At 53.0% G+C, this 22,826-nt stretch overlaps 9 protein-coding genes across 9 annotated transcripts; 4 read left to right on the top strand and 5 right to left on the bottom strand.

Annotated features, from left to right (window-relative positions):
• Window positions 1-255: 255 nt before the first annotated feature.
• PG998_003431 (elongation factor G) lies at window positions 256-2,822 on the bottom strand (the record flags this gene model as incomplete). The annotated part of the gene is made up of 4 exons (XM_066870249.1): window positions 256-2,489; window positions 2,574-2,634; window positions 2,694-2,777; window positions 2,814-2,822. The coding sequence occupies 4 exons, from the start codon at window positions 2,820-2,822 to the stop codon at window positions 256-258; spliced, it is 2,388 nt and encodes a 795-aa protein (XP_066733999.1).
• An 859-nt stretch (window positions 2,823-3,681) lies between these two features.
• Window positions 3,682-5,645, top strand: PG998_003430 (Vacuolar protein sorting-associated protein 17; the record flags this gene model as incomplete). Its single annotated transcript, XM_066870248.1, has 3 exons — window positions 3,682-4,185; window positions 4,246-4,699; window positions 4,756-5,645. 3 exons carry the CDS (start codon window positions 3,682-3,684, stop codon window positions 5,643-5,645), a joined length of 1,848 nt encoding a protein of 615 aa, XP_066733998.1.
• A 5,129-nt stretch (window positions 5,646-10,774) lies between these two features.
• On the top strand, window positions 10,775-12,174 carry PG998_003429 (alcohol dehydrogenase GroES-like domain-containing protein; the record flags this gene model as incomplete). Its single annotated transcript, XM_066870247.1, has 4 exons — window positions 10,775-10,812; window positions 10,866-11,288; window positions 11,341-11,687; window positions 11,732-12,174. The coding sequence occupies 4 exons, from the start codon at window positions 10,775-10,777 to the stop codon at window positions 12,172-12,174; spliced, it is 1,251 nt and encodes a 416-aa protein (XP_066733997.1).
• A 714-nt stretch (window positions 12,175-12,888) lies between these two features.
• Window positions 12,889-14,186, bottom strand: PG998_003428 (COP9 signalosome complex subunit 6; the record flags this gene model as incomplete). The annotated part of the gene is made up of 2 exons (XM_066870246.1): window positions 12,889-13,859; window positions 13,925-14,186. The coding sequence occupies 2 exons, from the start codon at window positions 14,184-14,186 to the stop codon at window positions 12,889-12,891; spliced, it is 1,233 nt and encodes a 410-aa protein (XP_066733996.1).
• A 741-nt stretch (window positions 14,187-14,927) lies between these two features.
• On the top strand, window positions 14,928-15,599 carry PG998_003427 (uncharacterized protein; the record flags this gene model as incomplete). Its single annotated transcript, XM_066870245.1, has 1 exon — window positions 14,928-15,599. The coding sequence occupies one exon, from the start codon at window positions 14,928-14,930 to the stop codon at window positions 15,597-15,599; it is 672 nt and encodes a 223-aa protein (XP_066733995.1).
• A 402-nt stretch (window positions 15,600-16,001) lies between these two features.
• Window positions 16,002-16,691, top strand: PG998_003426 (uncharacterized protein; the record flags this gene model as incomplete). The annotated part of the gene is made up of 1 exon (XM_066870244.1): window positions 16,002-16,691. One exon carries the CDS (start codon window positions 16,002-16,004, stop codon window positions 16,689-16,691), a length of 690 nt encoding a protein of 229 aa, XP_066733994.1.
• A 336-nt stretch (window positions 16,692-17,027) lies between these two features.
• PG998_003425 (uncharacterized protein) lies at window positions 17,028-18,143 on the bottom strand (the record flags this gene model as incomplete). The annotated part of the gene is made up of 1 exon (XM_066870243.1): window positions 17,028-18,143. One exon carries the CDS (start codon window positions 18,141-18,143, stop codon window positions 17,028-17,030), a length of 1,116 nt encoding a protein of 371 aa, XP_066733993.1.
• Window positions 18,144-19,011: 868 nt separating this feature from the next.
• PG998_003424 (cyclin domain-containing protein) lies at window positions 19,012-20,070 on the bottom strand (the record flags this gene model as incomplete). The annotated part of the gene is made up of 2 exons (XM_066870242.1): window positions 19,012-19,773; window positions 19,843-20,070. 2 exons carry the CDS (start codon window positions 20,068-20,070, stop codon window positions 19,012-19,014), a joined length of 990 nt encoding a protein of 329 aa, XP_066733992.1.
• A 409-nt stretch (window positions 20,071-20,479) lies between these two features.
• PG998_003423 (uncharacterized protein) lies at window positions 20,480-22,106 on the bottom strand (the record flags this gene model as incomplete). The annotated part of the gene is made up of 2 exons (XM_066870241.1): window positions 20,480-22,027; window positions 22,083-22,106. 2 exons carry the CDS (start codon window positions 22,104-22,106, stop codon window positions 20,480-20,482), a joined length of 1,572 nt encoding a protein of 523 aa, XP_066733991.1.
• Window positions 22,107-22,826: the final 720 nt, after the last annotated feature.

Below are 22,826 nucleotides of genomic sequence, written 5' to 3'. Positions count from 1 at the left end.
GCGCCGTTCTCTCCTTCGTATCCCGCGTCTTCGTTATAATGATCGGGAGTACAATCTAGCTATTGTGCGCTTCTGGCTGCTTCCTATACAGGAACCACTGGCGATGGAGTGCAATAAAAAGTAAAACATACAGACTTGTACTGAACCATTAATCCAGGGGTATTATAGCAGGGCGCAGTTCCATCAGGGGATATGCTTCGCACCAGATGTGGAAATAGACCTAAAGGAGATACCCCCTTGTTATTCTTACATCCGTCAAAGGGCCTTTTCTCTTGCGCCCGTGACTCGCACAAACGTGTCTAGCGCCATGGTTAGAGAATGTCTGCCGGCTGTCTTGCTTCGTAGCACGTTGTCGTAGTCGAGCATCTCCTTAAGCGGGACCTGGGCGACGATTTCGAGCATCCGGAGACTACCCTGCCTCGTTTCGCGCAGCGAGGTCTGAAACTCGTAAGGGTCTGGCGGCGCGTATATGTCCGAGAGCTCTATACGACTGCCTTCTCGAATCGCGGTGTTGTCCTGCATGTCCCGCACTTCGAGGACCAGGCCTCCTCGAGCAGAGTGCAGGTCATGCTGGATGGCTTTCGCTGCTGACTCCGGACAGGTGATCGTCACACTCATGACAGGCTCAAGAATTCCGATGTTCTCCTCCCTCTTCTTGAACGATTCGGTCAAGGCCGACTTCACCGCCCTCTGAGCCGCACCGACATAGTGTCCAGCAGTGGCAGACCCGAAGTAATCAGTCGTGGCATCAAGGGTGATGGTAACCAGACATTGATTGAATGGTGCCCGTTTTCGTGGGCCAGCTGCCAATGCAGCAATTGCTCCATTCACCAGCAGTGGCTTAATCTCCGCTGGATCTAACTCGCTCATCTCGGCACCAGGGAACAACACTCTAATGATGTTGCCATCCCTTTCGGTCTCCGAATGACTTAGTGCTTCGAGCTCGTTAGTATCCAGTGGCTCCACCATGGCACTGCACGCGGCTTTTCCAGGTTTACCCGCCATAGGCTTGTCGAAGACAGCTCTTTGGATGCCTGTAGGAACGGTTACGCATTCCTTGTATTCAACTTGGATGCCTCCCCAGTGAGCGTCAACACTATAGTGATTTTCCAGCCGGTCTCGAGCAATCTCCAAATGCAAAGACCCCATGCCCGAGAGAGTGAACTCGTCCGACTTTTCGTTGTAGGACCACCTGACACTGGGGTCTTCTCGGGAAAGATTTTCCAACGACTCTTCCACATGCTTCAGACCAGTGGGAGTCAAAGGCTCTAATACCAGGAAAGCCACAGCCGGTGGTATGTCTGGAGGCCGGACCTTCACTTGGCCAATATTAGATGTTGGCTTTTTGTTCCCAGTCAAGGCCATGAGCGTGTCGCCTGTCCGCGCTTTCTTGAGTCCCGTCAAGGCGCCGATCTGGCCCGGTGATAAGAGAGGGATCTCCATGTGGTTTTTGCCCGAGATTTGCATAATGTTCCGCGGCTTTTCGAAGTCTTGCAGATTAGAATTCCACAGAGGCGCGTTCTTCCTCAGAAGTCCCTGGTAGTTTCGTACCCAGGTTAGCATACCCCTATCAGGATCGTTGACAACCTTGAAGACAGAAGCCACGGCCTCGACCTGCGTCTGTTCCTTCTTCGGGACCTTGGCATGACGGGTTGCCTCGATGATTTTGCTCAATGGCTGAGTATCTGATCCAATTTGCACATTCAACTCGGGGCGGTCTTGCGGACTAGGCAAGTAGTCAATGACAGCATCTAACAGTGGTTTGACTCCGATGTTCTTCAGGCTTGAACCGGCAAATACTGGAATAAGGGATCCTTCGCCGTTGCTGATGACTCGGCGGATAGCACCTTTGATTTCCTCCATTGGGAGATCGCTCCCTTGCTCCGTCCATAAGTCCAAAAGCCTCTCATCTTGGTCGCAGAGCTGTTCGATGAGTCTATCCCTTGCCCGCTCGATTTCTTCGATAAAGGGCGGGATCTTTCCCGCCAGTTCTTTAGGACTGTTGTCATCCCTCGCACCATGCGACCAGCTCACAACTGAACGCGATGCTACATCCACGATACCCTTGACTGTGTCGTTCTCCCACCAAGGAATCTGGCAGACTAGAGGCATCCCATTAAGCTTCATTCCGATATCCTGAACCGACTTTTTGAACGAGGCTCCTTCTCTGTCAAGCTTGTTGACCATGACAATTCGCGGTACCTTGAACTCCTGAGCGGAGGACCATACTCGCTCGGTGTGAGCTTCGACTCCCTCAACCCCATCAATGACGCATACGGCGCCATCGAGAATTGGAATGCAGCGCTCAACCTCGAACCTGAAGTCTACATGCCCAGGCGTGTCAATGAGGTTAATAAAGTGCTGATGGGCTCCAGGCTTCAAGCGTTCAGGAGGAGGCCACTTGAAGGTGATGGCAGCAGACTGAATGGTGATGCCTCTCTTCATCTCCATAGGTAGAAAGTCGGTCACGGTGTTTCCGTGATCAACGTCTGCAAAAGCGTCAGTAGGGACGACATAGACTTGTATGAACCCCAGAGGGTTTCGGCATGCGAGCCCGTAACAATAGAACTTACTACCTAAATGTCTGGTAGCGCCACTGTTATACAACATAGCCTCGGTAGTTGTTGTTTTCCCCTTGGAACATGTCAGAACACCTCCCGAGTTTCATGCGAGGCTGTGGCGGTTGGACTTACGGCATCGACGTGAGCAACGATACCTATGTTGCGGATATACTCTGGGTCGGAGTCGGGTCGTGTCCCTGACAAAAAGAGATGGGCCTACGGACAGGCAGAGCACCGGTCCCCTTCACACACGCCGGCCATTGTGAGACCAGGCCTGGGCGTCGAAGAGCGGCCCTGGCAGATGTGCACAAGCCCATCCCTCCGAGTCGGCGTGGATAGAGCGGTATATGCATGCCATTGAACGCCTCGATGCACGGATCCTTGTAGGTCTGCGTCGACTCTCTAGGGACCTCCTGAGCGAGCAAACAACGGGAACTATATCTGGGAAAACAGCATCTGTCAAGGTCCTGTTCTGTATCTGATCCCTGACCCAGCCAAGACACGAAGAGGCGTCTGCTGCGTGTTGCTTGCAAGTTGGTCTGGTACATGAAATGTCTTCTGTTATCACTGGATCAATTTCTTCCAACCACTCACAGGGTCGATTGATCGATTGATCGATTGAAGGCAGGTACACCAGGAGGTGAAAAGCCACTTGTACGGACTGGGTCTAGCTCGGGCTGCCCCGCCTTCCCAAGGGAGTTCGCGTGCTTTGATTGGCCGTGATGTACGCAACTGCCCACAAGACCTCTTCTTCTCGAGGTACTAACGAGGAGGTACCTGGACGAAGAGGAGGCGCAAGCTGCCACTGTTCAATTCGTTTGTTGATCGTCACCGAAAGGGAGCCTGCGTAAGGCTACAATACACTCCAAAGACGCGCGAATTCTGGTCCTCTCCCATTTGCTCCTGTCTTGCGAAGAGGTCTCGGGACCGTAGTATGCATGGCTTGAACATTTAAGGTCCCTCGTTTCTCTTATCCAAGGCCCACCAAGATAGGTCTCCCCAAGGACCCAAGGAGTTCTGGACTGCAAGCCGGGCCGCGCTGCCAACGTCATAATACTTTACGCCCTTAGCCATTGTCGCCGACTTCCGCTTCTTACCGTCACGACACCGCACCATCGCCATGGACTACCGCTCGACCATGACCGACGAGGAGAACCCTGCCGGTGCTTCACCTTGGGGCTCGTCACCACCTGCATCCCCGAGGCGCAATCCTCCCGCCAATTATAGCTCCTTAGGCAACGAAGCCACCTATGGCGGGTACGAATCCCAGGACCCTAGCAATGGACTGCACCACGACGACTTGACTACCAATGCTTTCGCGAGACCCAACACTGCTAGCAGTACAGCATCTACCCACGAGTACAACCCATCACAGCAGGGCGACTCGGCGCAACAGCCAGAAGCCGGCGGCCCCTCGGAGCAGGAGCAGCATGGCGATGATACCGGAGCGGCGCAGCCGGCTGGCCAGGAGCAGGAGCAGCCTCAGGGGCAATCCGGTGCGCCGATCGGACAGGGACAGCAGCAAGGCCGAAAATCGACCTATCCCCAGTACAAGCTGCAGGCTAAGATTACTGGGTTGGAACGCACAGGCAGGAAAGATCCCATCATGAGATTCGATGTTCACGTACGTGTCGCGAACCGAAGTGGTATTCTGGCGACAAGCCGAGCTAACAACAACATCTAGACAAACATACCCAGATTCCGTACCACACAGTTCCGCGATGTCCGTCGCCTCCATTCCGAATTTGTAAAGCTCGCCGATCATCTGATATCCGCCAATCCCGAAGCCCTCGTACCCGCGGTACCGCCGGCATTGACATCTGCCGGAGCTGGAACAGACGAGGACGAGGTGCGGGTCAAGGCATTGTTGCAACGATGGTTGAACTACGTCTGCAGCAATGAGGTCTTGATGAGGGACGAGGAGATGGTTCTCTTTGTAGAAAGCGATTTCGGTTACAGTCCTATGGTGAAAAGAAAGCAACCTGCCACCGGGGTGCGAAGGAAGCTTTTGAAGCAGTTTGCCCCGCCGCCAGATGACACCCCGGAGCTTTCGGATGCTCGTCCCATTGTAAAGCTTTTCTACCTTGGCTCCATGGATGCTGGTCACAAGGTCGACAAATTAGTCAAGGCTCGAAGAGGTACGGATAACACCCATTCGTGGACCTACGGAAGAACGTCTACTGACTTTACACAGGACTCGGTCTTGCGGAATCAGACTATGGTGTTAAGCTCGGCGGAATGAATGTACAGGAGCCTCACCAAGGCCTGGCTAGCGCCTACCGCAAACTTGGGAAGGTAGTTCAGACGGTTGGGGATTGCCATGCTGCTCAGGCGACTGCGGAAGCCACGACCATTGGAGATCCGTTCCAATACCATTCACAAGATGCCTTCATTGTCAAGGAGACTCTAACCAACCGGCAACTCCTTATTCGGGAGTTCCTACAGGCCCAGGAGAGCACACGTAGCCGATTGAATGCAGCAGATCGTCTCAAGGCTAGCTCGAACGTTCGCCGCGACAAGGTTGACGAGGCCATCACCGCTCTTGATGACGCGCGCAATAACGAGTTAGAGCTTATGAGGAAAACCTCGCGTGTTACGCAGAACCTGGTTTACGAGAAGCGCAAGTGGTTTACGCGCACCGCAACCGACTTGCGCTTGAGCATCCGCGAGTTCGTTCTGCGCGAAATCGAGGCGGAGCGGCGCACGCTGGCCTTACTCGAGAGCGTGCGTCCCGATATCCGGGCCATCGACAACTCGGGCGGTCTGAGCAGGCTGGGTCGCGAGGCGCACCCCACTGTCCGGAGAGCCAGCATGGCCGCCAGTCAGGGCCCCAAGGGCGACGCCTGGAGCGGTGTGCCGCGGCGCACGGATAACCTCAACCGCAGCATCTCAGGCAGTATCATGACATCCAACGTGGCCGAGGGCGCGGAGGATGGTGAGGACGCTGCTGCTGCCGCCGCCGGAGGGGCGTCTGGCAAGGCGCCTGGCAGCGGCACCAGGGGCCTAAGCGGGCTTGCCGAGGATGACGATGACAGAGTGGATGCCCGAAATGCGGCAAGCCGATTGGCAACGAGCACGTTTTAGAGAGGAAAAGTGGCACTGATGATGATTGGGATGGCATGGGAAAGGATGGAATGGGGCGTCGAGAAGATAGGGAATGAAAGAACATGGTGGCTCGGCAAAGTGAGTACGAAGAAGAATCACAGAGGCAGGAGGTGGAAGGCTTGTAGGAGATGATAGCAGTTGAACGCCGTCAAAAGAACCAGCTTCAGTTCCAAAGAGCGATAGCATTGCATTCCAGTTAAGCTACACCGGTGTGATTCCCGTATTTTCTGCATGTTTCACTCGCTGTTCGCGTCACGCCACCCCTGGAGTGATGCCATGTATATTTCATGTTCAAGTACTTGTTCTAAGCGGTTATTTAGATGGGGGAATCGGTTGTTGAACATTCAGCCTTTGACACAAGGTTGTTTGCTATCTTGAAGCAGCTATGCACCTATGTCCAACTCCGCCGAGGCTTTCCGCTTCTTCGGGAGGACTTAGTATGTAGGTGTATGCAGGTGTAGTAGATAAGCTAGGTAGCAGCGCACACTAGGCATTTCATACGTATTTTAGGCCAATATAGAGAGTGGATTGAGACCCAGGTACGGTGATATATATATTATACCTCCTGGTTACATCCCTCATACAGCCTGCTACTATTGATACTACCACAGATCTCACCGCTACTATGTCGTCTTCTCTTAGTGGAGCATATTGCGTGCTTGGCCGAGACAGAAAAGGGAGGGTTGGCCGTACATAGATCTCTCATTTTATATTTTCCCTTGCCGCGGTCAATATCCAGTTCCGCAGCCGGCAGGCTTCCCCATCCATCAATGCGCATGCAAAGTGCCGGCCATTCCATCCTCAACGTGGCTTCCCTGTCAAACATATGCGAGCAATATCGCACGTGCGGGACACAGTATCGATCGCGTATAAGTTCAGATAGACAATGATGTGACTAATGAGTGACGCGGTGTAACTAACCCCCAGGCCAAGGGCCATGTATATTCACATACCTATGCTGTTATACACTTACCTCAGACATAAGTGAACCTCCAAGACCAATTTTTGGCACCACATGAGCAATGTGATCTTGTCCACATGCCATTTCTACCTCTCGTGTGAGATCTCCCGAAATCTTTCATTCTTGTTGGTCTCCCTAATTGCCAATGGCTTTCGCATCTGGGCGGGGCCGCTTGAGTGGGGGAGATGAGAGATAGAAGGGGATACAAGAAGGATACATGGAGTGAGATACATAAGCGGGTGAAGTATTTCGGTGTGTGGAAAGACAAATCAAGACGATAACCACATCATCACTCAGGCTCTGACTGGCTTCCGAAGAACTCTGGACACACCGTGGGCTGACACTCCAACCCGATTGATCGAGGAATGAAGAAAGTAACCGTGATAGCCATCCACATGTCAAACCGAATTCAAAGCCAAAATCTCCAGTATTCAGGGCTGTGGCATTTTAGAAATGCATGTCTGTATGCAGCTTGTCAGTCCTCCGATGGTTTCCTGCAGCTAGCCTGCCTTATCTCTCAACTAGTCGATGCCGAATACTGGCGCTGGCTGATTGGGCTGAGATGTGGTCGTGCTTGGCTAGCAAACATTCGACATGTGCTTTCTCATGTCGAATGTTTGCTATCATCATGAGAAGAACGGGCATAGCCAAGGGTACTGCTTTCCTGTGTGTTTAGCCGGTATTGGAGTTTTACCTCGAATCCCAGTATACCGTGCAATAATAGTACTGGACATATGAACACAAAACGTCCGCCTTAGAGACAAAAGTAAATGAGTATACAGTATTAAAAAGAAAACAACTTTCTCTGGCCAGGGGGTGCTGCTTCTGCATTGCATGTGTGATTGTCATTTGTCGAGCCGCCATCGTGGAATCACGGCGCCAGGGGCCGGCGTGGTGGGCCAAATTGGCCCATTTTTAGACAGGGTGATTTGGAAGCCTAGGCCTCTACACCAGACCCTGTCTCTCTAGAAGTTACCCTTCGAACATCGTCTTCCCTAATTCCTACTTGATGGCTGCGCAGGGCAGGTCTGCGGTCCAAGGCTCGAAGCGGCACAGATTGATTCGATTGGTTTTCTGTAGATGATTTAGATTATGGCAAGGAAGAAATGACCGGGAGGGTTTTAGTTGGAGTAGACAAGATCTGCGTAGTCGTGATATCACAAAAAGACGTGGCAAGGTGTGAGAAGGGAGCCCAACATCTTGACGCCTGCAAGTATGTCCATATAAGGTTGCCGAACATTGACCAATACGTGGTCAATGTCATAAAGTCAATTGGGGAACCAGCAGGGCGGCAGGCAGGGCGGATTTCTTCCCCGCAACTTCACTTAACCAAAAGTGATATCAGATAACGGCTTCCGTTGGTGACAAAACAGGTAGCTTTGACCTGCAGCACCCGATCAGCGCTCGAAAGGCTTCACACTGTGTGCACTTCAAGTGCAGATGTGACAGTATAGAACCCAGGCCATCGATCATCAGCTTCAGGCCATTGGCCAGAGTGCAACCTTCAACAAAGTGATGAGCGTTCAAGTGTTCTCCAACTTCCCCAACTTACCGATCAGAAAGCCATCCCCACGTTGGCCAAGTAATTGGACACGAAATACAAGATACCCAGAATCCGGCGCTGGCTATCTCTCCAAACGGATGCATCCTTCTTTGAGAGATCAGATACTGCAGGTATCGAGATAGTCTCTCCCCCTGTGGCAACATGGTAGCCAATGAAGAATGTCCTGATGCGAAAGCGGGCGTATTTGATAAGCCGATCAGCTCTGACTGGGCTGAAAGTAGCCAATATTTCTTAAGAGGTCAATATGATCGAAGATGAAGCTGAATGCTTTGCCATGCTGGAGTCCTATGAGCTCCTCGTTTGCCGAAAATTGGAATGGGGTGGGCCGATTGGTTGAAGATGCTGGATCAATAATTTGCAACCCAGGGGAAGACGATTCTGAGAGGAAAGGAAGCATGCTTGCGGGCAAATGGAGGGTTCGCCTGGGATAGCTTCGAGGCAGCATGGGGATTTCCGTGCCTGTTGCCTGTGCCAATCTCTGGCTAAGTTGCCCATGCTGGGATATCCGGACCGATTGACCCAAGCAGCGAGAATTGGCAGAGCCTTGAGAGGATAGGAAGCTAGGAAAGCGTCCCAAACATGCCGACGACCTCTGCTGTCTGCGGTCAAAAGAGGGATGGATGGCACTGGTGTTGGCAGGTTTATTGGAAGTGACGATCCACTGTAGCTTGGCTGGCACGCCTTGGCCCCCAGGGCTATCGTCGACTCGCATGAACGCGGGACGTGACATCTGTTCCGTGTCTTAATGCCTACCTGCTTATACAGTGGACCATCTGCCAGTCGTTCGTTGGGAAGGTTCATGTTTGTTCGTCAGTCCATAGCTTGGTCGTCTCGGGAAAGACACGACCATCTGATTTGAAGCGGCGGGTAATCTAGGAGGGGATCGTGAACTTGGCGTCGTTGGTGTAAGTCACAAAGTGCAACTGTTCGACGGCCTGGGGATAAAGCAGAGTGGGCCGCGGCTTCCAATTGGGGCAGCTCTGGGCGGGATAATAGGTGGAATTACTCCGTACACTGGTGACTGGCTTCAACCGGGGCACCGAAACTCTTCGAGCTGGCGAGATTCTGTAGTTTGTCGTATCTACGTCATGTTCGAATCAAATCAGTAACACGCCTCCCTTCCACAAATATCACTTGTCACCAGGCACTGCCGATTTCTCGCCAAACCACAGATCTTCGTCTAATAACGATGGGGTTGCCGGGCATGATTGGCAATAGGGAGGTTTGTATCTACCGACCAAACAGCACAGAAGCTGGCGATCGGATGTGCAAAAGTTGCATAAATCGGATGCAGCTTGCTTCCCTATGGTGTCGTGCATTATCTTTATAGGAATCTGAGTCATGGTCTCCCAGACAGAGCTGCCATCCCAAAGACCCTCCCCGATCTTTACACGCTCCAATCGTCGAACTTGAGATCATACATTGTCACTCCTGTCCGAGTGGCAAACCTCACAAAAGACTCGATGGTTTTCCAGCTTTTGTTTTAGTTTTAACGCATTTGCATGCCTTTCGGAACCATCTCCGTATCCCGCAACCGATGTGTTGCCAGACCGACGTGGTCTTGATTGGCTGACGTTGCCGATCTTCAATATCTCCTTCTACATGGATGTATTCCAGTCGACATTCGAATCCTCTCCTCGGAACGGCCCATCGATCAACCCTGTTTGCCCACTAATAACATGGTGTCAAGTAATAGTTGACTGGCTACGTCGCAAAGTTGATTCTTCCCGCCGTAATGGCTTCCCATCCGAGTGGAGGGTGGGTGTGCAGGGGCGGGAGACACGAGGAAGCAGGGTCCCGGCTATACCATGCTGCTCGACTATACCTACAACATGCAACGTCCCGGGGCAGACAGCTCATCCTCGGTACCTGGATGACACTATCCGGCAGCACCTCTGCAGGCATAGAGTACATCAGCCGTCTGTGGACGCACGGGTCCTTACGTTCCAAGGCCTACGGAATGATGCGTTTGCTGCATCGTCGCTAGCTGCTTGCATATCACCCCCGAGATTGTGAAGTGGCCCTCGTCCCTCTTTGCGTGTTGAGATAACTCGTTGCTATCTGACTGGACCTGATAAAACTGGCATAATGCTTCACAAGCCTCAGATACATTGGATCAGCCCGGGCCCACAGAGACCTCCTTCACGCTCCCTGTGCAATTGACCTACTGAAATCGACATATACATGGAGTACTCCTTAACAGAGCGGCCCATGTCATCACCTCCACCCCGTGTACATAAGGGGTGAGGGCTTCTCTCTGATTTTATTTTGCTACCTACAACCAGGCTCAGACACCGACTCCCTGATCTTCTACCTACAAGTTTACTGTCTTCAGGAAACCCACAGTCCATCGAGGCGTACGTTAGAACATTGATCACTTTTCGATATCGAGCTGCCTTTTCAGGTCCTGATCCTAGACCCTGAACCAACCCACAGTCGTGGACTGCACCTATCACTGGTTGCGACACCCAATACATCCCACGCCCATCCCACGCTTCTAATATCCGTCAATGGCTCCGTCAGCCATGATTGAGGAGATGGCGCCAATGCATCTACCCGTTCATTCAAAGTTAAACTCCGTCAATGCATCAGTCTTACATGGGCCAAGAGATCTACGATTGGTGAGCCGATAGATTTCTCAGCTTACTGTTACACGGAACTGCCCTCCGTATAGCCATCCCTTACCAATCTACATGCCGCGTACTGACGAACTCATCTATGTGCAGGAGGTCAGATCCATCGAAGATCCTGGCATCGGAGAGCTCCAGATTGCAATCAAGTCGACAGGAATCTGCGGGTCCGACGTGTCATATTACAAAAAGTTCGCGAATGGCGACCTTTGTGCTTGTGCACCTTTGTCACTTGGCCATGAATCGTCCGGAGTCGTTGTATCCATTGGACCGCAGGTACGGGGCTTCCGAGTCGGCGACAGAGTCGCCCTAGAAGTCGGCATACCCTGTGGACAATGTACTATCTGCCGCAAGGGCAGATACAACCTCTGTAAGCGAATGCGGTTCAGGAGTAGCGCAAAGAGTGTCCCCCACTTTCAGGGGACCTTGCAAGAGAAGATCAACCATCCGGCTGTATGGTGCTATAAGTAAGCTTTTATAGGAATGCTGGAATATGCCCACCTGGCTAACTAAATACAGGCTTCCGGAGCATGTGTCCTTTGATGCGGCGGCCTTACTCGAACCGCTATCCGTGGCCATACATGCGGTGAATCGTGCCTCGCCGTCTCCCGGTTCATCTGCCCTCGTGATGGGCGCCGGTACAGTTGGTCTCCTCACTGCAGCCATGGCGCGACGTTCTGGGTGTACTAATGTCACTATCTGCGATCTTGATGCGGGCCGAGTAGAGTATGCTATCAGCAAGGGCTTCGCCACCCATGGCCACGTTATTCAACGTCCTCTGCATACCTCATCGAGTAGCTCCTCCTTCGGCACGGATGTTTCGGGGGCTTCCACGCCCCCGGAACTTGGCGCCATAACCCCTACCAGTATATTTTCTGACTCGATCCATGGGAAGCTGGAGGGCGCCAAGGGCTCGCCGCTGAGCTCCTGGCAGTGACGAACACCGGTTTTGACCTCCAAGATGAAGATGAAGACGATGGCGTGGATTACGCCTTTGAGTGCACTGGAAAGGAGGTATGTATGCACACCAGTATTTATGCAACGAGGCCAGGCGGCAAGGTCATCATGGTCGGCATGGGTACCCCTATCCAGACACTACCTCTGTCTGCTGCCCACCTTCGAGAAGTCGATATCCTTGGCATCTTCCGCTACGCCAACACGTATTCGACGGGTGTCCGCTTGCTCTGCGGCCAGCAGAACGGTGGCTACGGAGGCTACCAGTTCCCCAATCTAGACGACATGGTTACGCATCGCTTCAAGGGCCTCGGCGCTGCCAGCAAGGCGTTCGAGCTTGCGAGTCGGACCATTGACGACAAGGGTAGCTTGGTATTGAAGGTCGTCATCGAAGCTTGACGAGTCAGGGCAGAAGAAGGGAAAATGAATGCTGGCCGGGTTGGCTAATACTGGTGTAATGGCGAAATGGTTCAGTTTCTAACGACGCATACGATTAATCTTGGCGATAAACATGGTGGCGGCTTTGCTTGGGTTTGAAGGATGGTCGGATTAGAGTGGGTGGTGGTATGATTTGTTTTGCTAGTTTCTATCTTATTTTTTGGACTTTGTTTTCTACATAATCTATCATGTGCAAACGAACTGGCCTAAGATTCTCGACATCAGTTGATTTTATCCGGGGGATCACTGGCGGTTGACTGCTTTCTCCTTTCCTCAAATAAGTGTTCCTAACAGGGATTCATACGTCCTATATTTAATTAACCACTTCATGCTTTTTATCATAGGTTGTGATTTTAGGCAGAAACATATTATAGTTGTCTCAATCACACTTAAAAGTCAGTGAAAAGTACATTAAAATCAGCCCTATTTAATTTTCAACCAAGGCTGCAAGTCTCCATGCTGTTCAGTCTTGGGCTGGTCAATATTCCTATGGAAACCTACTGCCTCCCATTCTAGACTCTTCCCCCTAACAGTTCAACTCACTTAAGTCATACTGCTGTCAAAGCCACTTTAGTTACGCCTCCTTCGCCATGCCAATGCAAGTAAAGCAGAATTCGTGTCGTGCATCTCCTGTATCATCAGTTACAAACCTATTCCAAGCCATGGATCAACCCCCTAATGTACAAGATCTCCTGGACCTGGAATGTTGTAGCTGCCTGACACTTCAATGTTCTTACCCCGGCTGTTAGCCCTGGCAGCCTCGACTGCGCCCTGCTTCTTGCCAATATTGCGGGCGTCAATAGAGCTGGCCAGGACCTCATTCAGTAGGGACATGAGCTGGACATCATTGCGTTCGCTGAGCATCTCTTGCTCGAAGGCGCCAGTTGACGAAGGCACAATGAGCGCCAGGCGGTTGGCCAGGGCTTGAATTGACCGCAGAATTGTGTGCGACGGAGTAGAATGAGGCCTCGCGCCTTGGCCGGGCTGCGTAGAAATGGACGCGGCAGTGGTGTCGCCTTCGGCGAAGGAAGGTTGGAGCTGCTCCAAATATGTGACAAGAAGCTGTATCCGGGATTGGAGCATCTTGATAGCGTTGGCCTTCCCGGTCAAGGACATGATGAGCTCCTCGTCTTCGGGGGACAGCACGTGCTCCTCGGCCGCAGCAGCTGGTTCGTTGTCGGCATTGTCAGGACTCACTATGCGCCGCTTGCCTTTGGGATCCGTGTCGACCGCCACCATCTGCGGTTTCTTCTGCTCCTTGGCCTCAACCGCCGTGGCGTTTCCAGCTCCGCGGACAACGAAGTCCATGCTAACCATCTCGGCCTCGCCCGTTTCCACTGAGTGTGGAAGCTCTCTGAACTTGAGCTTGAGGGGCGCATCACCGTCTCTCATCTCCTTGTCCTCGCCTTGATCAGCCTTGGGCTCATCGACCTCAAAGTTGCTCTCGTATATCGTCAAAGGCAGCTTGCTGCCGGCTGAATGGTCGACAGCTTCCTCAGGGTGAAAGGCCAATAGCAACGACGACTCGTTGTGTTCGGATAGGAGCCAGTTGTGGATGGGCAAGACGGAGGGCATCGGGCCGGTCTTGGGGGTGACGGTGTACCATCCAACAAGATCGAGTTGAGGTGCTTTGTGGATGGTTTTCACTGAAGGCTTGCCATTAGTATTTGCCCTTTGGATTGCGTCGTGTATGCCTGCTTTGGCTACCTACTTTGATCCAGTCTGGTTGCGAACCAATCAGGCTCCAGCGCCACAGTGCCATCCTTCACGACGGTAGCACACTCAAAGGCGTGCTCAATGGTGATCTCGCGACCATTCTGTTGGCCCAACAAAGCTCCCACTATCGGGCCCTTCTGCTCGCGCAAAGAGTGTCGTGTGATGTAGTCGGAGATGGTCAAGAGGACGAGAGGGTGCAGCACCGCTTGAAGCCCCGAGTCGGAGGACTTCTGCGTCGAGATCAGCGGGTTCTCCATGATGCCCGGCCTGGGTTGCCTTGTCGTGACAAGGGTCCGGAGGCGTGGAAGGGTGAGGGTGGGTGAGTAAGGGCTCTGTTGTTGTTTTGATCTGGCTGTCTAGAATTAAAAGGCACACCAAGAAAGAGGGTGGAGGATGGAGGGTGGAGGGTGGAGGGTGGCACGTAAGGCTGCTGTCGATATGCAGTTCAATGGTGAACAAACCGCTGGAACTGTAGGCAGCTATTGAATGCACTCACTGCAGGAAATACCCCGCCATCCCCTAAACAAGAGCTAAGAGCTACCTGAATTACATAATGGGAGCTGGAGGGAAAAAGGTGGGGGCTCATAAATACAGGGCACATTTAGAAGACCAGGGCGTTCGTTGGTGGGCCACAGCTCGCTGAGTGCATGCATGCTTTCCTTTCACCCAGGGGCTTTGCCATCATCTTGCCCTGCCAAGCCTGTCGAACCTCGTGAGTCTGTGAGCATTGGATGGGCTGTCCTTTCTTTAAGCACTTTACGTGAATGCTTGATTGTTCGCGCCATGTGACGTGGTTGGCTGTTTTATAGCTTGGTCTCAGCTGTCTTTCAGCAGGCCCCGATATAGCACTTCCATCGGCCTGTTTGAGTAAGTATATGAAGCCAAATGGCTGTCTTCAGCCATCCGTTTACATCCCATCGATGTCCTATAGCCTCTTATTCATGTGATATGTTCTTCCTCCACCCTGGAAACAATCACTACCAACTTCAGAGAGCGTCATGTCCTCGAATCCGTTCCCTACACCTAACGAGAGCGGTTTGGTGCATGCTAACCATGAAACACATCGTGGAAACGCTATCCAGCAGGCGATGGGCACTCCTACATCAGTGACCCCTGCCAAGAGGCCTGACACGGATACGGACGATGTTCAGTTCATCTCCTCCAAGCCCGTCAAGAGGCAGAAAGTCGACCATCCGACTAACAACCCAGCAGTTCAGCTCCTGCCACAGCCCGAATTGCGGCCAGTTTCCCAATACCAGCAGGTCCCACAGATGGACTATGGCAACACTCTCACCACATCGATAACTGCTGCCCCTATTATCCATGGTGGTGACGTGAGCTGGCCAGACAGCGAGGTTAACCAGCCACATGACAGGCGCACTACTACTGGTATGGTTGGGCTCCCATCAGGGTTTTCGGACTGGGAGTCCATCTTCGGGTTTCGTGGCTGCTCACTCCCCGAGCTTGAGAGTTACGATATAAATGCACACCGTCTCAAACCACCTGTCATAAGCTCGCCTGCAATCTCCCCGAAGCAGATACCCAAGACAGTTACTGCAACAGCCCTGAAGCCAATTATGACACCAGATGAAAGCAATGAGACATCCCGGGACGAACATATGCCTTGCCCTATCCCGAATCCCCTTCGACAGATATCATGGGGACGATAGTCGGTCACGAAACAGTTAGGCCCAGTGCTGCGCAACCAACCAAGACCCAGCATAATGAAGCCGTTGGTGAATCTGAAGCCGGCCCAGAGAAGAGAGCTGGAAATAGGCCACCAACACCTCACCACTCTCCTGCTCCTTGTAATAACAGGGCTGACCGTTGGCAACAGCCGACCCCTTCGCCATACGGGGATCTTCCGGCCTCTACCTCTAACGAGGCTAGCCAGTCTCATGCGAGCAAGCAATCATGCAAAGCATGTTTTCAGGTGCTGCAACAGCGTGCAGCTCTTGCTAGAGCACAGGGCCTCCCCTTTTTTCAACCCGAATATGCCACTCCACATGCTACCTTCGGGACCTTATCACCCAGCCTTCGGCCCTCAAGCGCATCCACATTTCATGTCAGCAATGCAGGCAGGTGTACACCAGTTGGGACCTGGATCCAGCCCCATGGTGCTGCCAATGAATATGCAAAACTACAACGGTGTTATGTCTTCACCCCTGCTACCTCAACAATACCAACAGCATGCTATCCAACCCATGCCCCAAAAGCCGACGACAACAACAGAACAAACGCCCGAGACAGGCTACGACAGGACCGTGGGTACCGGAGGAAACCGAAGCCCGCAACCGACTGATACCGTTGCTGCCGGCCCAGGGAGTCCCGCCAAGCGATCACCAGGACCACCGTCGCCGCACCCATCACTCCTACGGTCAAACTACCGGAAACACTCGCCGAATCTGATCGTCGACGTGGCCGAGACGTGCCAGGAGAAGTTCCCATTCGAGGAGGTGGCGAAGCGGCATGGCACGACGGTCGAGAAAGTGGCCGATGTCTTCGGGGCCATAATCCAGGTACCCCTCCTGCGCTGCCCCAAGGATCGACGCCGGGCCGGTCGTTTGGCGCACGAGCGCGTCAAGGAATATAACAAGACTAAGCGGGAGCTTCAGGATACGGCGGCGACCTCGGAGGCAGCCTATAGACAAGGTGGTGGCAACAGTAGTGCGGCTTACGAGGCCGGTCAGGGGATGATGCTTCAGCCTCCGGCTGTGGTGAGGCCGTTTGATATTGCAAATGCTTTGGGGCCGACTGAGTGAGTATTACTTATCTATCAAAACGAGTTCTGGGTCCCAGGTAGCGAAGTTTTGTAACTTATGTTTATTTACATGTTGAGCAGATCTGGCAGTATCAATTCTGTACATAATAACAGAGCAACGGTGTAGATTTGACGTTCTGTTAGTTTGCGGAGAAAAGCTTTATCACCTACCAATGTTGTAGACCAATTGAAGATTCAAAAAGGAAAATGTACATAGAGCAAATACATACCCAAATTCATCCCTATACAAAACCTAAAACTTAACCAAAATGAGCGAACGCGAAGAGGAGGAGAGGACAGACAAATGAATATACAAGAGACGAAAAGGTATTTCACCTCACCGGATCTGGTGCTGAGATGGTATGAACGGCTTCAGATCATACTTCTTCGATCCCCGGACAGCTTGCGCAGAGGCTCTCTTGCTCTGGTTTGCAGCAGCACGTGTGACGTCCGGCGTCCACTGCGACACTCTGCGCGAGTACTTCGGAAAGGAATCGGTGGTTGACGTTTCGCCGTCGCGGGGTTGTGTTGAGCCTGCCCTGAACCAGATGTCATCGTCGGCATCGTTATCGATGTGGTACGATTCATCGCGGTCATCTTGCGGGTCGTGTTCTAGGTTAGAAAAGGAGAAGAACTCGGTATCACCCAGCATTTCCCGGCGCCTTCGCTTGCGCAGCTGGCGTGGACGGTCGAGAGACGAGTGACTAGACTGGGAGTTTGTACCGAGCTGCCGATCTTGGTTCTCGAACTCGTCTGAAGAGATGTGGTAGCCCGTTCTTGTCTCTGTGGAGTAGTAGGAGTATCGCGAACGGTCGTCATCCTCCTCGTCCACTTCCACTTCCACTTCCTCTACCTCATCATCCAAATCTTCCCCCTCCTCTTCCTCTTCTCGGCGTTTCTTCTCCTCGTACTTCTTGTATCGATACCGCAGCTCATTCAGGCTCTCCTCATCGGCCCAGACGAGCTCACCCCCGAACCACGCGGCGCTCAGCTTCTTGTCGTCATGCACCGTCCAGCTGGACCGGGGAAAGGCAGGCTCCATCGCGGGGACGACGCTCCAGTCGATGGTGGCGATCTGTTCTTGCGCGCGGCGATCAAGTTCGAACCGCGTATTCCGCATAGCGGCGGCGGCGAGCCGGTCGCCGTTTGCCCGGCGCTCCCAGGCTTGCTCGCTAACCCGGTCAGCCATATGGCTTTTATGGGCGTCCACCTTCCAGTGGTGCACGCGGGGCATGCAGTGGGCGCAGCTGTCGTCCAGCCGCACCACGACAGCGGGTTCGTTGTTGTTGCTCCCCTTTATATGCGGGCAAGGATCATCATATGGCTCAGGGATTAGGAGATTTGTGCTAGGCTCTGTCGGCGGGTGGGCGTCAAGGTAGAGGCGGCAGTGGGAGGTGTAGTGCACGATGCAGTGTCTGCATCGGATCATGTCGTAGATAGTCCCGGTACACATCTTGCAAGCGGCCCCTCTCCCCCTTTTTGAGCTATAGACTCTGAGGCTTAGTCTAGTACGATGTACGAAGAGTTTTGAGATCGGCCGCTTTCAGAGCGGAAATTCTGTGCGAGCGAGATAAATAGTGTAAAGTGTAGATAATATTTTTAACAAGAAACCAATATGTTCGGGACGTCTCTCGTCTTCAAAGTTTTGCGACTTGAATATCAACTCCTGTGCTCTAGTGTGGCTGCTTCTTAAATGATATAGAGGCTGGGATCCGATGAGTACAATCTATTGTCGCCTTTGAAGCTGGCCGCGCTTTATGAACTTGCCATTGTCTAAGCGATGACACGTTTTGTTAGGAGACAATAACCAGGCCGAACCATGGACCTTCTATCCGGTTACCCACCAAAGAAGTGTCTTGTTCCTCCACTGAGAGCTTTGTCATTCTTTCAGGGCAGAGCGAATACTCATGACTTGTTACCTGTCCTGCATTGCCATGGGGGCTAAGAAATTTGTAAGTGAGCTCACCACCCTACTCTTCGGCCTTTCTGACCATGCCCATACTTGGAATCCAAGGACTCGAATACGCAGGCCCAGGTACGCATGTTAGCAAAACAGGCCTGGTTATAAAACCGAAAAACACTGCTGCTGGAAAGCGGAAGGGCTGGAATGAGGTGCTTTCGTCAAGTCGCTCTTCCTCAGACTCGAGACCATAGGAAGACACGCTTATCATTTCCAAGGAAACTTTCCTGGCGTCGTGAGGCTTACTCTTCAATTTGTTGGCTGCGAACCCATGGCTTTTCTTCCCAAAACATATTGATGTGGCATTCGATCGATAAGAAGCTGGAGCCATGCCAACAAGATGATGTATTGGGTTTCGGGCTCAGCTGTCCATCTGGTCAGCTCTTTCATCCAGACTCCTCATTAACATATCCTCCTCTGTCAATGGGGCAGCATTTTCGCTGCTCCCAGATGTGTTAACACCATTTCCTAAGACCATGCCGCGCTTGCGCATCTCCGTCTCGATCCCAGCCCTTGTGATCATGTTCCCCTCGTGCAGTTCCGCGGAGATGTCCTTCTCGCGTCCGGCCCGGACGGCGCCCTCAACGCTCCGCATGCCCACGACCAGGAACCCGAGCTCCTCACGGTCGACGTCGAATACCTCCCACCAGGCGCACTCGGGCATCTTGGCGCCTAGGTCCTTTGCCGCGTTATATATGGCCGCGACGGCAAGCGCGGACGGCTGGTGGGTCAGGTAGAGCAGCTGCGGCGACAACAACGCCGTGTTCAAGTACCCGACAACGCGCTGCGCGAGGGGCGCCGGGGGGCTCACGCCTAGGAAGTCCAGCGCCTTGAGGTAGGTGACCGCGAGGCCGTGCGGGAGCGCGACATGGGTGTCGAAGGACAGGGCGCAGAGGACCCGCGACTCGAGCGCCAGGATCCGGGCGTGGGCTTCGCTGTAGCCGGGCTCGGAAAGGTAGTAGAGCGTCTTGTCGGGCGTGGTGGACGGCGGATCCGCGGCCGAGGGGCGGAAGAGCGGCGAGAGCGGCGAGAGCAGGTACGCGTATACGTTGCAGAGGTCGCGAGGTGTTGTTGGATGCGAGCTGAGCTTTGCGACGAGGAAGAGCGACGCTGCTGAGATGTCCTGTGAACAAAGTTGGGTTAGTCTAAAGTTTTGGTGGCTGGATTCAGGGCGGCCACGGAAAGAACCTACACTGAATTCGTCGATGAAGGGCCAGGAGATGGTAACCCAATACCGCGCAAGCACTACATTGGCTTGTGCCGTAACCGACTGTGGCAATCGTAAGAGCAAGCCCGCAGCTTGCGTGAGGCTTTGCATGGAGAGGAATATGACATCTTGGAGGTCCTGGGGCAAGGCATTGAGGGTTGAGCGACTGTACAGCTGCTCAACCGTTGCTAGAGGGTTGGTTATGTGCGACATGGTCGAGATAGATAGGTTGTAGCCCACGGGCTTTGCCAATTGTTAATATTGATGCGGTCAGTTGCCCGACTTGTTTGCATGCCGGACGATGATGATGCACTTCGGGATGTTTGATTGGACAAAGCTGAAGCTCAAAGCCCAAAGCTTGGATCTGGTTGATAAGGATCGATAAGCTATAGAAGCGCCTACGCTCGCAACTACTTTCAGCAACCATCTTCAGATACAGTCCGAATGATATCATGGTCTAGATCTCTACCAAGTTAATCTACAAGCGATGTAACAACACAATACCCTTTGTAATACGTGAAATCTTTAATACTGCACTTTCGGATGGCGAACCTGAAGGATCTGTTGGAGGCTGGATTTCCTTAGCAAGACTGACACAGCTACATTCACTTGCTGGCTCTACTTAAGTGAAGTTCATAGACTTCGCCGCATCGTCCGTTGTGACCTCCGAACTCCCTTGGGCTCCGCCGGCCCGCCGAGCCTTTGCTCCGGCCTTGAGCTGATCCCACTTCTCTCTGTAGCGGATGAGGTTGGCACGGGCCTTGTTATAGTCTCTTTGCAACTCTTCCATCTGTTTGGTATAGAGTAGCAGTTGTTCCTCCAGCTCCAGATTCCTCTTCTTCAGTATGTCATCACCTGACCCGGATCTGCTTGCTGAGACTCCCGGGGGTGAGCCCGGACGCATGAGTCGCATACTTTCGGCGAGTCGCATTCCTGAATTCTGGGACATCAATTCAAACGCGTGGAGACGCTTGCTTTGCTGGTCAAGTGCATCCTTCAGGCTCTTGTTCTCCAAGTAGAGCTCTTCTACCACGTTGCTCAGCTCTCTCTCGGATGCCGTCTTCCCTGTCTTCCTGCGGAGGCCTGGTGATGACGGTGCCTGGGACTCTTTTGCGTCAACAAAGTCATCTTCGTCTAATTCTTCGGCTACTCTCCCAAGCTCATGAGCCGAGGCGCCCATGCGCCGCTTCTCCTTGCCAGCGAATGTAAGTATGTTGGCATAAGAGACTGTGTGGCCGCTAGTAGGTACAACGTAGAAGGAATCGTTTGGGCCTTGACCGTCTCTCGCAATCGCTTTGAGTGCGGCCTTTGAGTAGAACTTGCTAAGGTCCGGCTCCGTCACGGCGGATGTTGAGGGCTTTGATCTGGTTTTCTTCTGCACCGAGATCTCGGGTGCCTGGACTGGCTCCTCGATCATATCTTCGCTGATAAGCGGAAGGCCTGCAAATGCCAAAGGGGCAGAAATTCTATTGATAATACTGCCAAAGGCATTATAGAACCGGGAGAAACCCTCTTCGCTGCTTGAGGTCGGACTCCCCGGAGATCGAAGCGATTGCGTGGGTGGTGTCACCTTCCGATATTCTGAGCTATTCTGCCTCGAAAGCTTGTCGGGCCGTTCGGCATTGTCAAGCATGTTCTGCATCTTGGATTTGGAAGCCGAATCGCTCCGGCGCGGAGACGGCGCAACATTGCCTGGGGCCTCCATGTTGGAAACACTTGGGCTAAGCGGCTGCGAGCGGTATCTGGAAGTCTTGATTCCACGGGCAGATGCCAAGTTACTTGCAATAGTCGACCCAAGCTCACGCGAAGGATAGCTCTTCTGTCTAGACAATGTTGGCATAGGCTGCGACTGTTTCTCGCCAGAAGCAGGCTCCGCCTTGGGAGACTGTATCTCGCCATCTGCGGCTGCAGGGGTCAGTTCCTTTTCATCCGTTTCCGTAGCATTTTCCGCTGTAGCCTGAGAGACAGGGCGCTGTCGAGGAACCTTGAGAAGTTCGGACAATCTCTGGTGATGCTGTTCGAGGAGATTCAGGGTCCGGAGAGCCTCTACGCTTGTGGTACTCTTGGCGGCATTGGCGAACTCGCCGGCGGCTCTCGTATGCTCATTAATGGCAACAGTCGAGTTGGCCGCGTGGGTTGCCTCGGCCGCAGCCTTGGCATGATCGTGTGCCTAGACCCCGCATGGTCATTATATGTCGTGATAATACAGTCAGTGTGCGCCTCACCTTGATCAGAGGTGCTGCCTCCATGCTGTCTACAATCGGTAGGGCTTGGCCGTCATCAAGGTCAGTCGGGTGGGTTCACAGTACGTCGCACGTGTTGGGCTAACAGAGGAGGGATATTTCGTCGCGAGCGCGAGCTTCGTAGAGCGGGCGATTGCTGTTGCAAGACTGCGGTCGGGATTGGCGAGAGGTTGGCGGGTTTGGATTGATGTTCTTTATCAATCAACCATGACATCAAAAAATGGACCGATTGCTGAGGACATGGGTTCAGCGGGGTTAGGCTTACAGAATTAGGGGATAATTCCTGGGATGGTTACTGGATGGTGGCTTTGATTCCCCAGTTGGCTCACTAGTACATGCCACTTAGCCGGTCTTGAGCTCCCCTTCCGTCCCCTTCTCCCCCAAGGGCCCCAAACCAGCCAACTTCGACAACGAGAGCGCCAGAACTGACTGGAGCGGACTCATTCCTCCGCCAACCTGCTTCATGCAGGTTAGTCACAGACTACGAACATATCCGATCTGCTACCCACACAAGCGATGATGATGCATCGTCTCCAGGCCGTTCGTTATCCGTGTTGCTGATTCTAGGCGTGAGAGCACGTTGCAAGTTGCAAGGGGGATACGGCCGGATTGACGAATGATGACGGTTCGGTTATTCGTTCAAGTATGTATGTATGTATTCAGACAGACGCTCCGAGGTTCTTCGCAGCCAAGTATCTAGCGTAGCCAAACATCATTCTCCCATCT

Source organism: Apiospora kogelbergensis, assembly GCF_038363985.1.
Source record: "Apiospora kogelbergensis strain CBS 113332 chromosome Unknown utg000002l_segment0_segment0, whole genome shotgun sequence".
Taxonomy (NCBI): domain Eukaryota; kingdom Fungi; phylum Ascomycota; class Sordariomycetes; order Amphisphaeriales; family Apiosporaceae; genus Apiospora; species Apiospora kogelbergensis.
The sequence above is the reverse complement of the archived record's forward strand: the minus strand, read 5'-3'. Positions and strand labels throughout refer to the sequence as shown.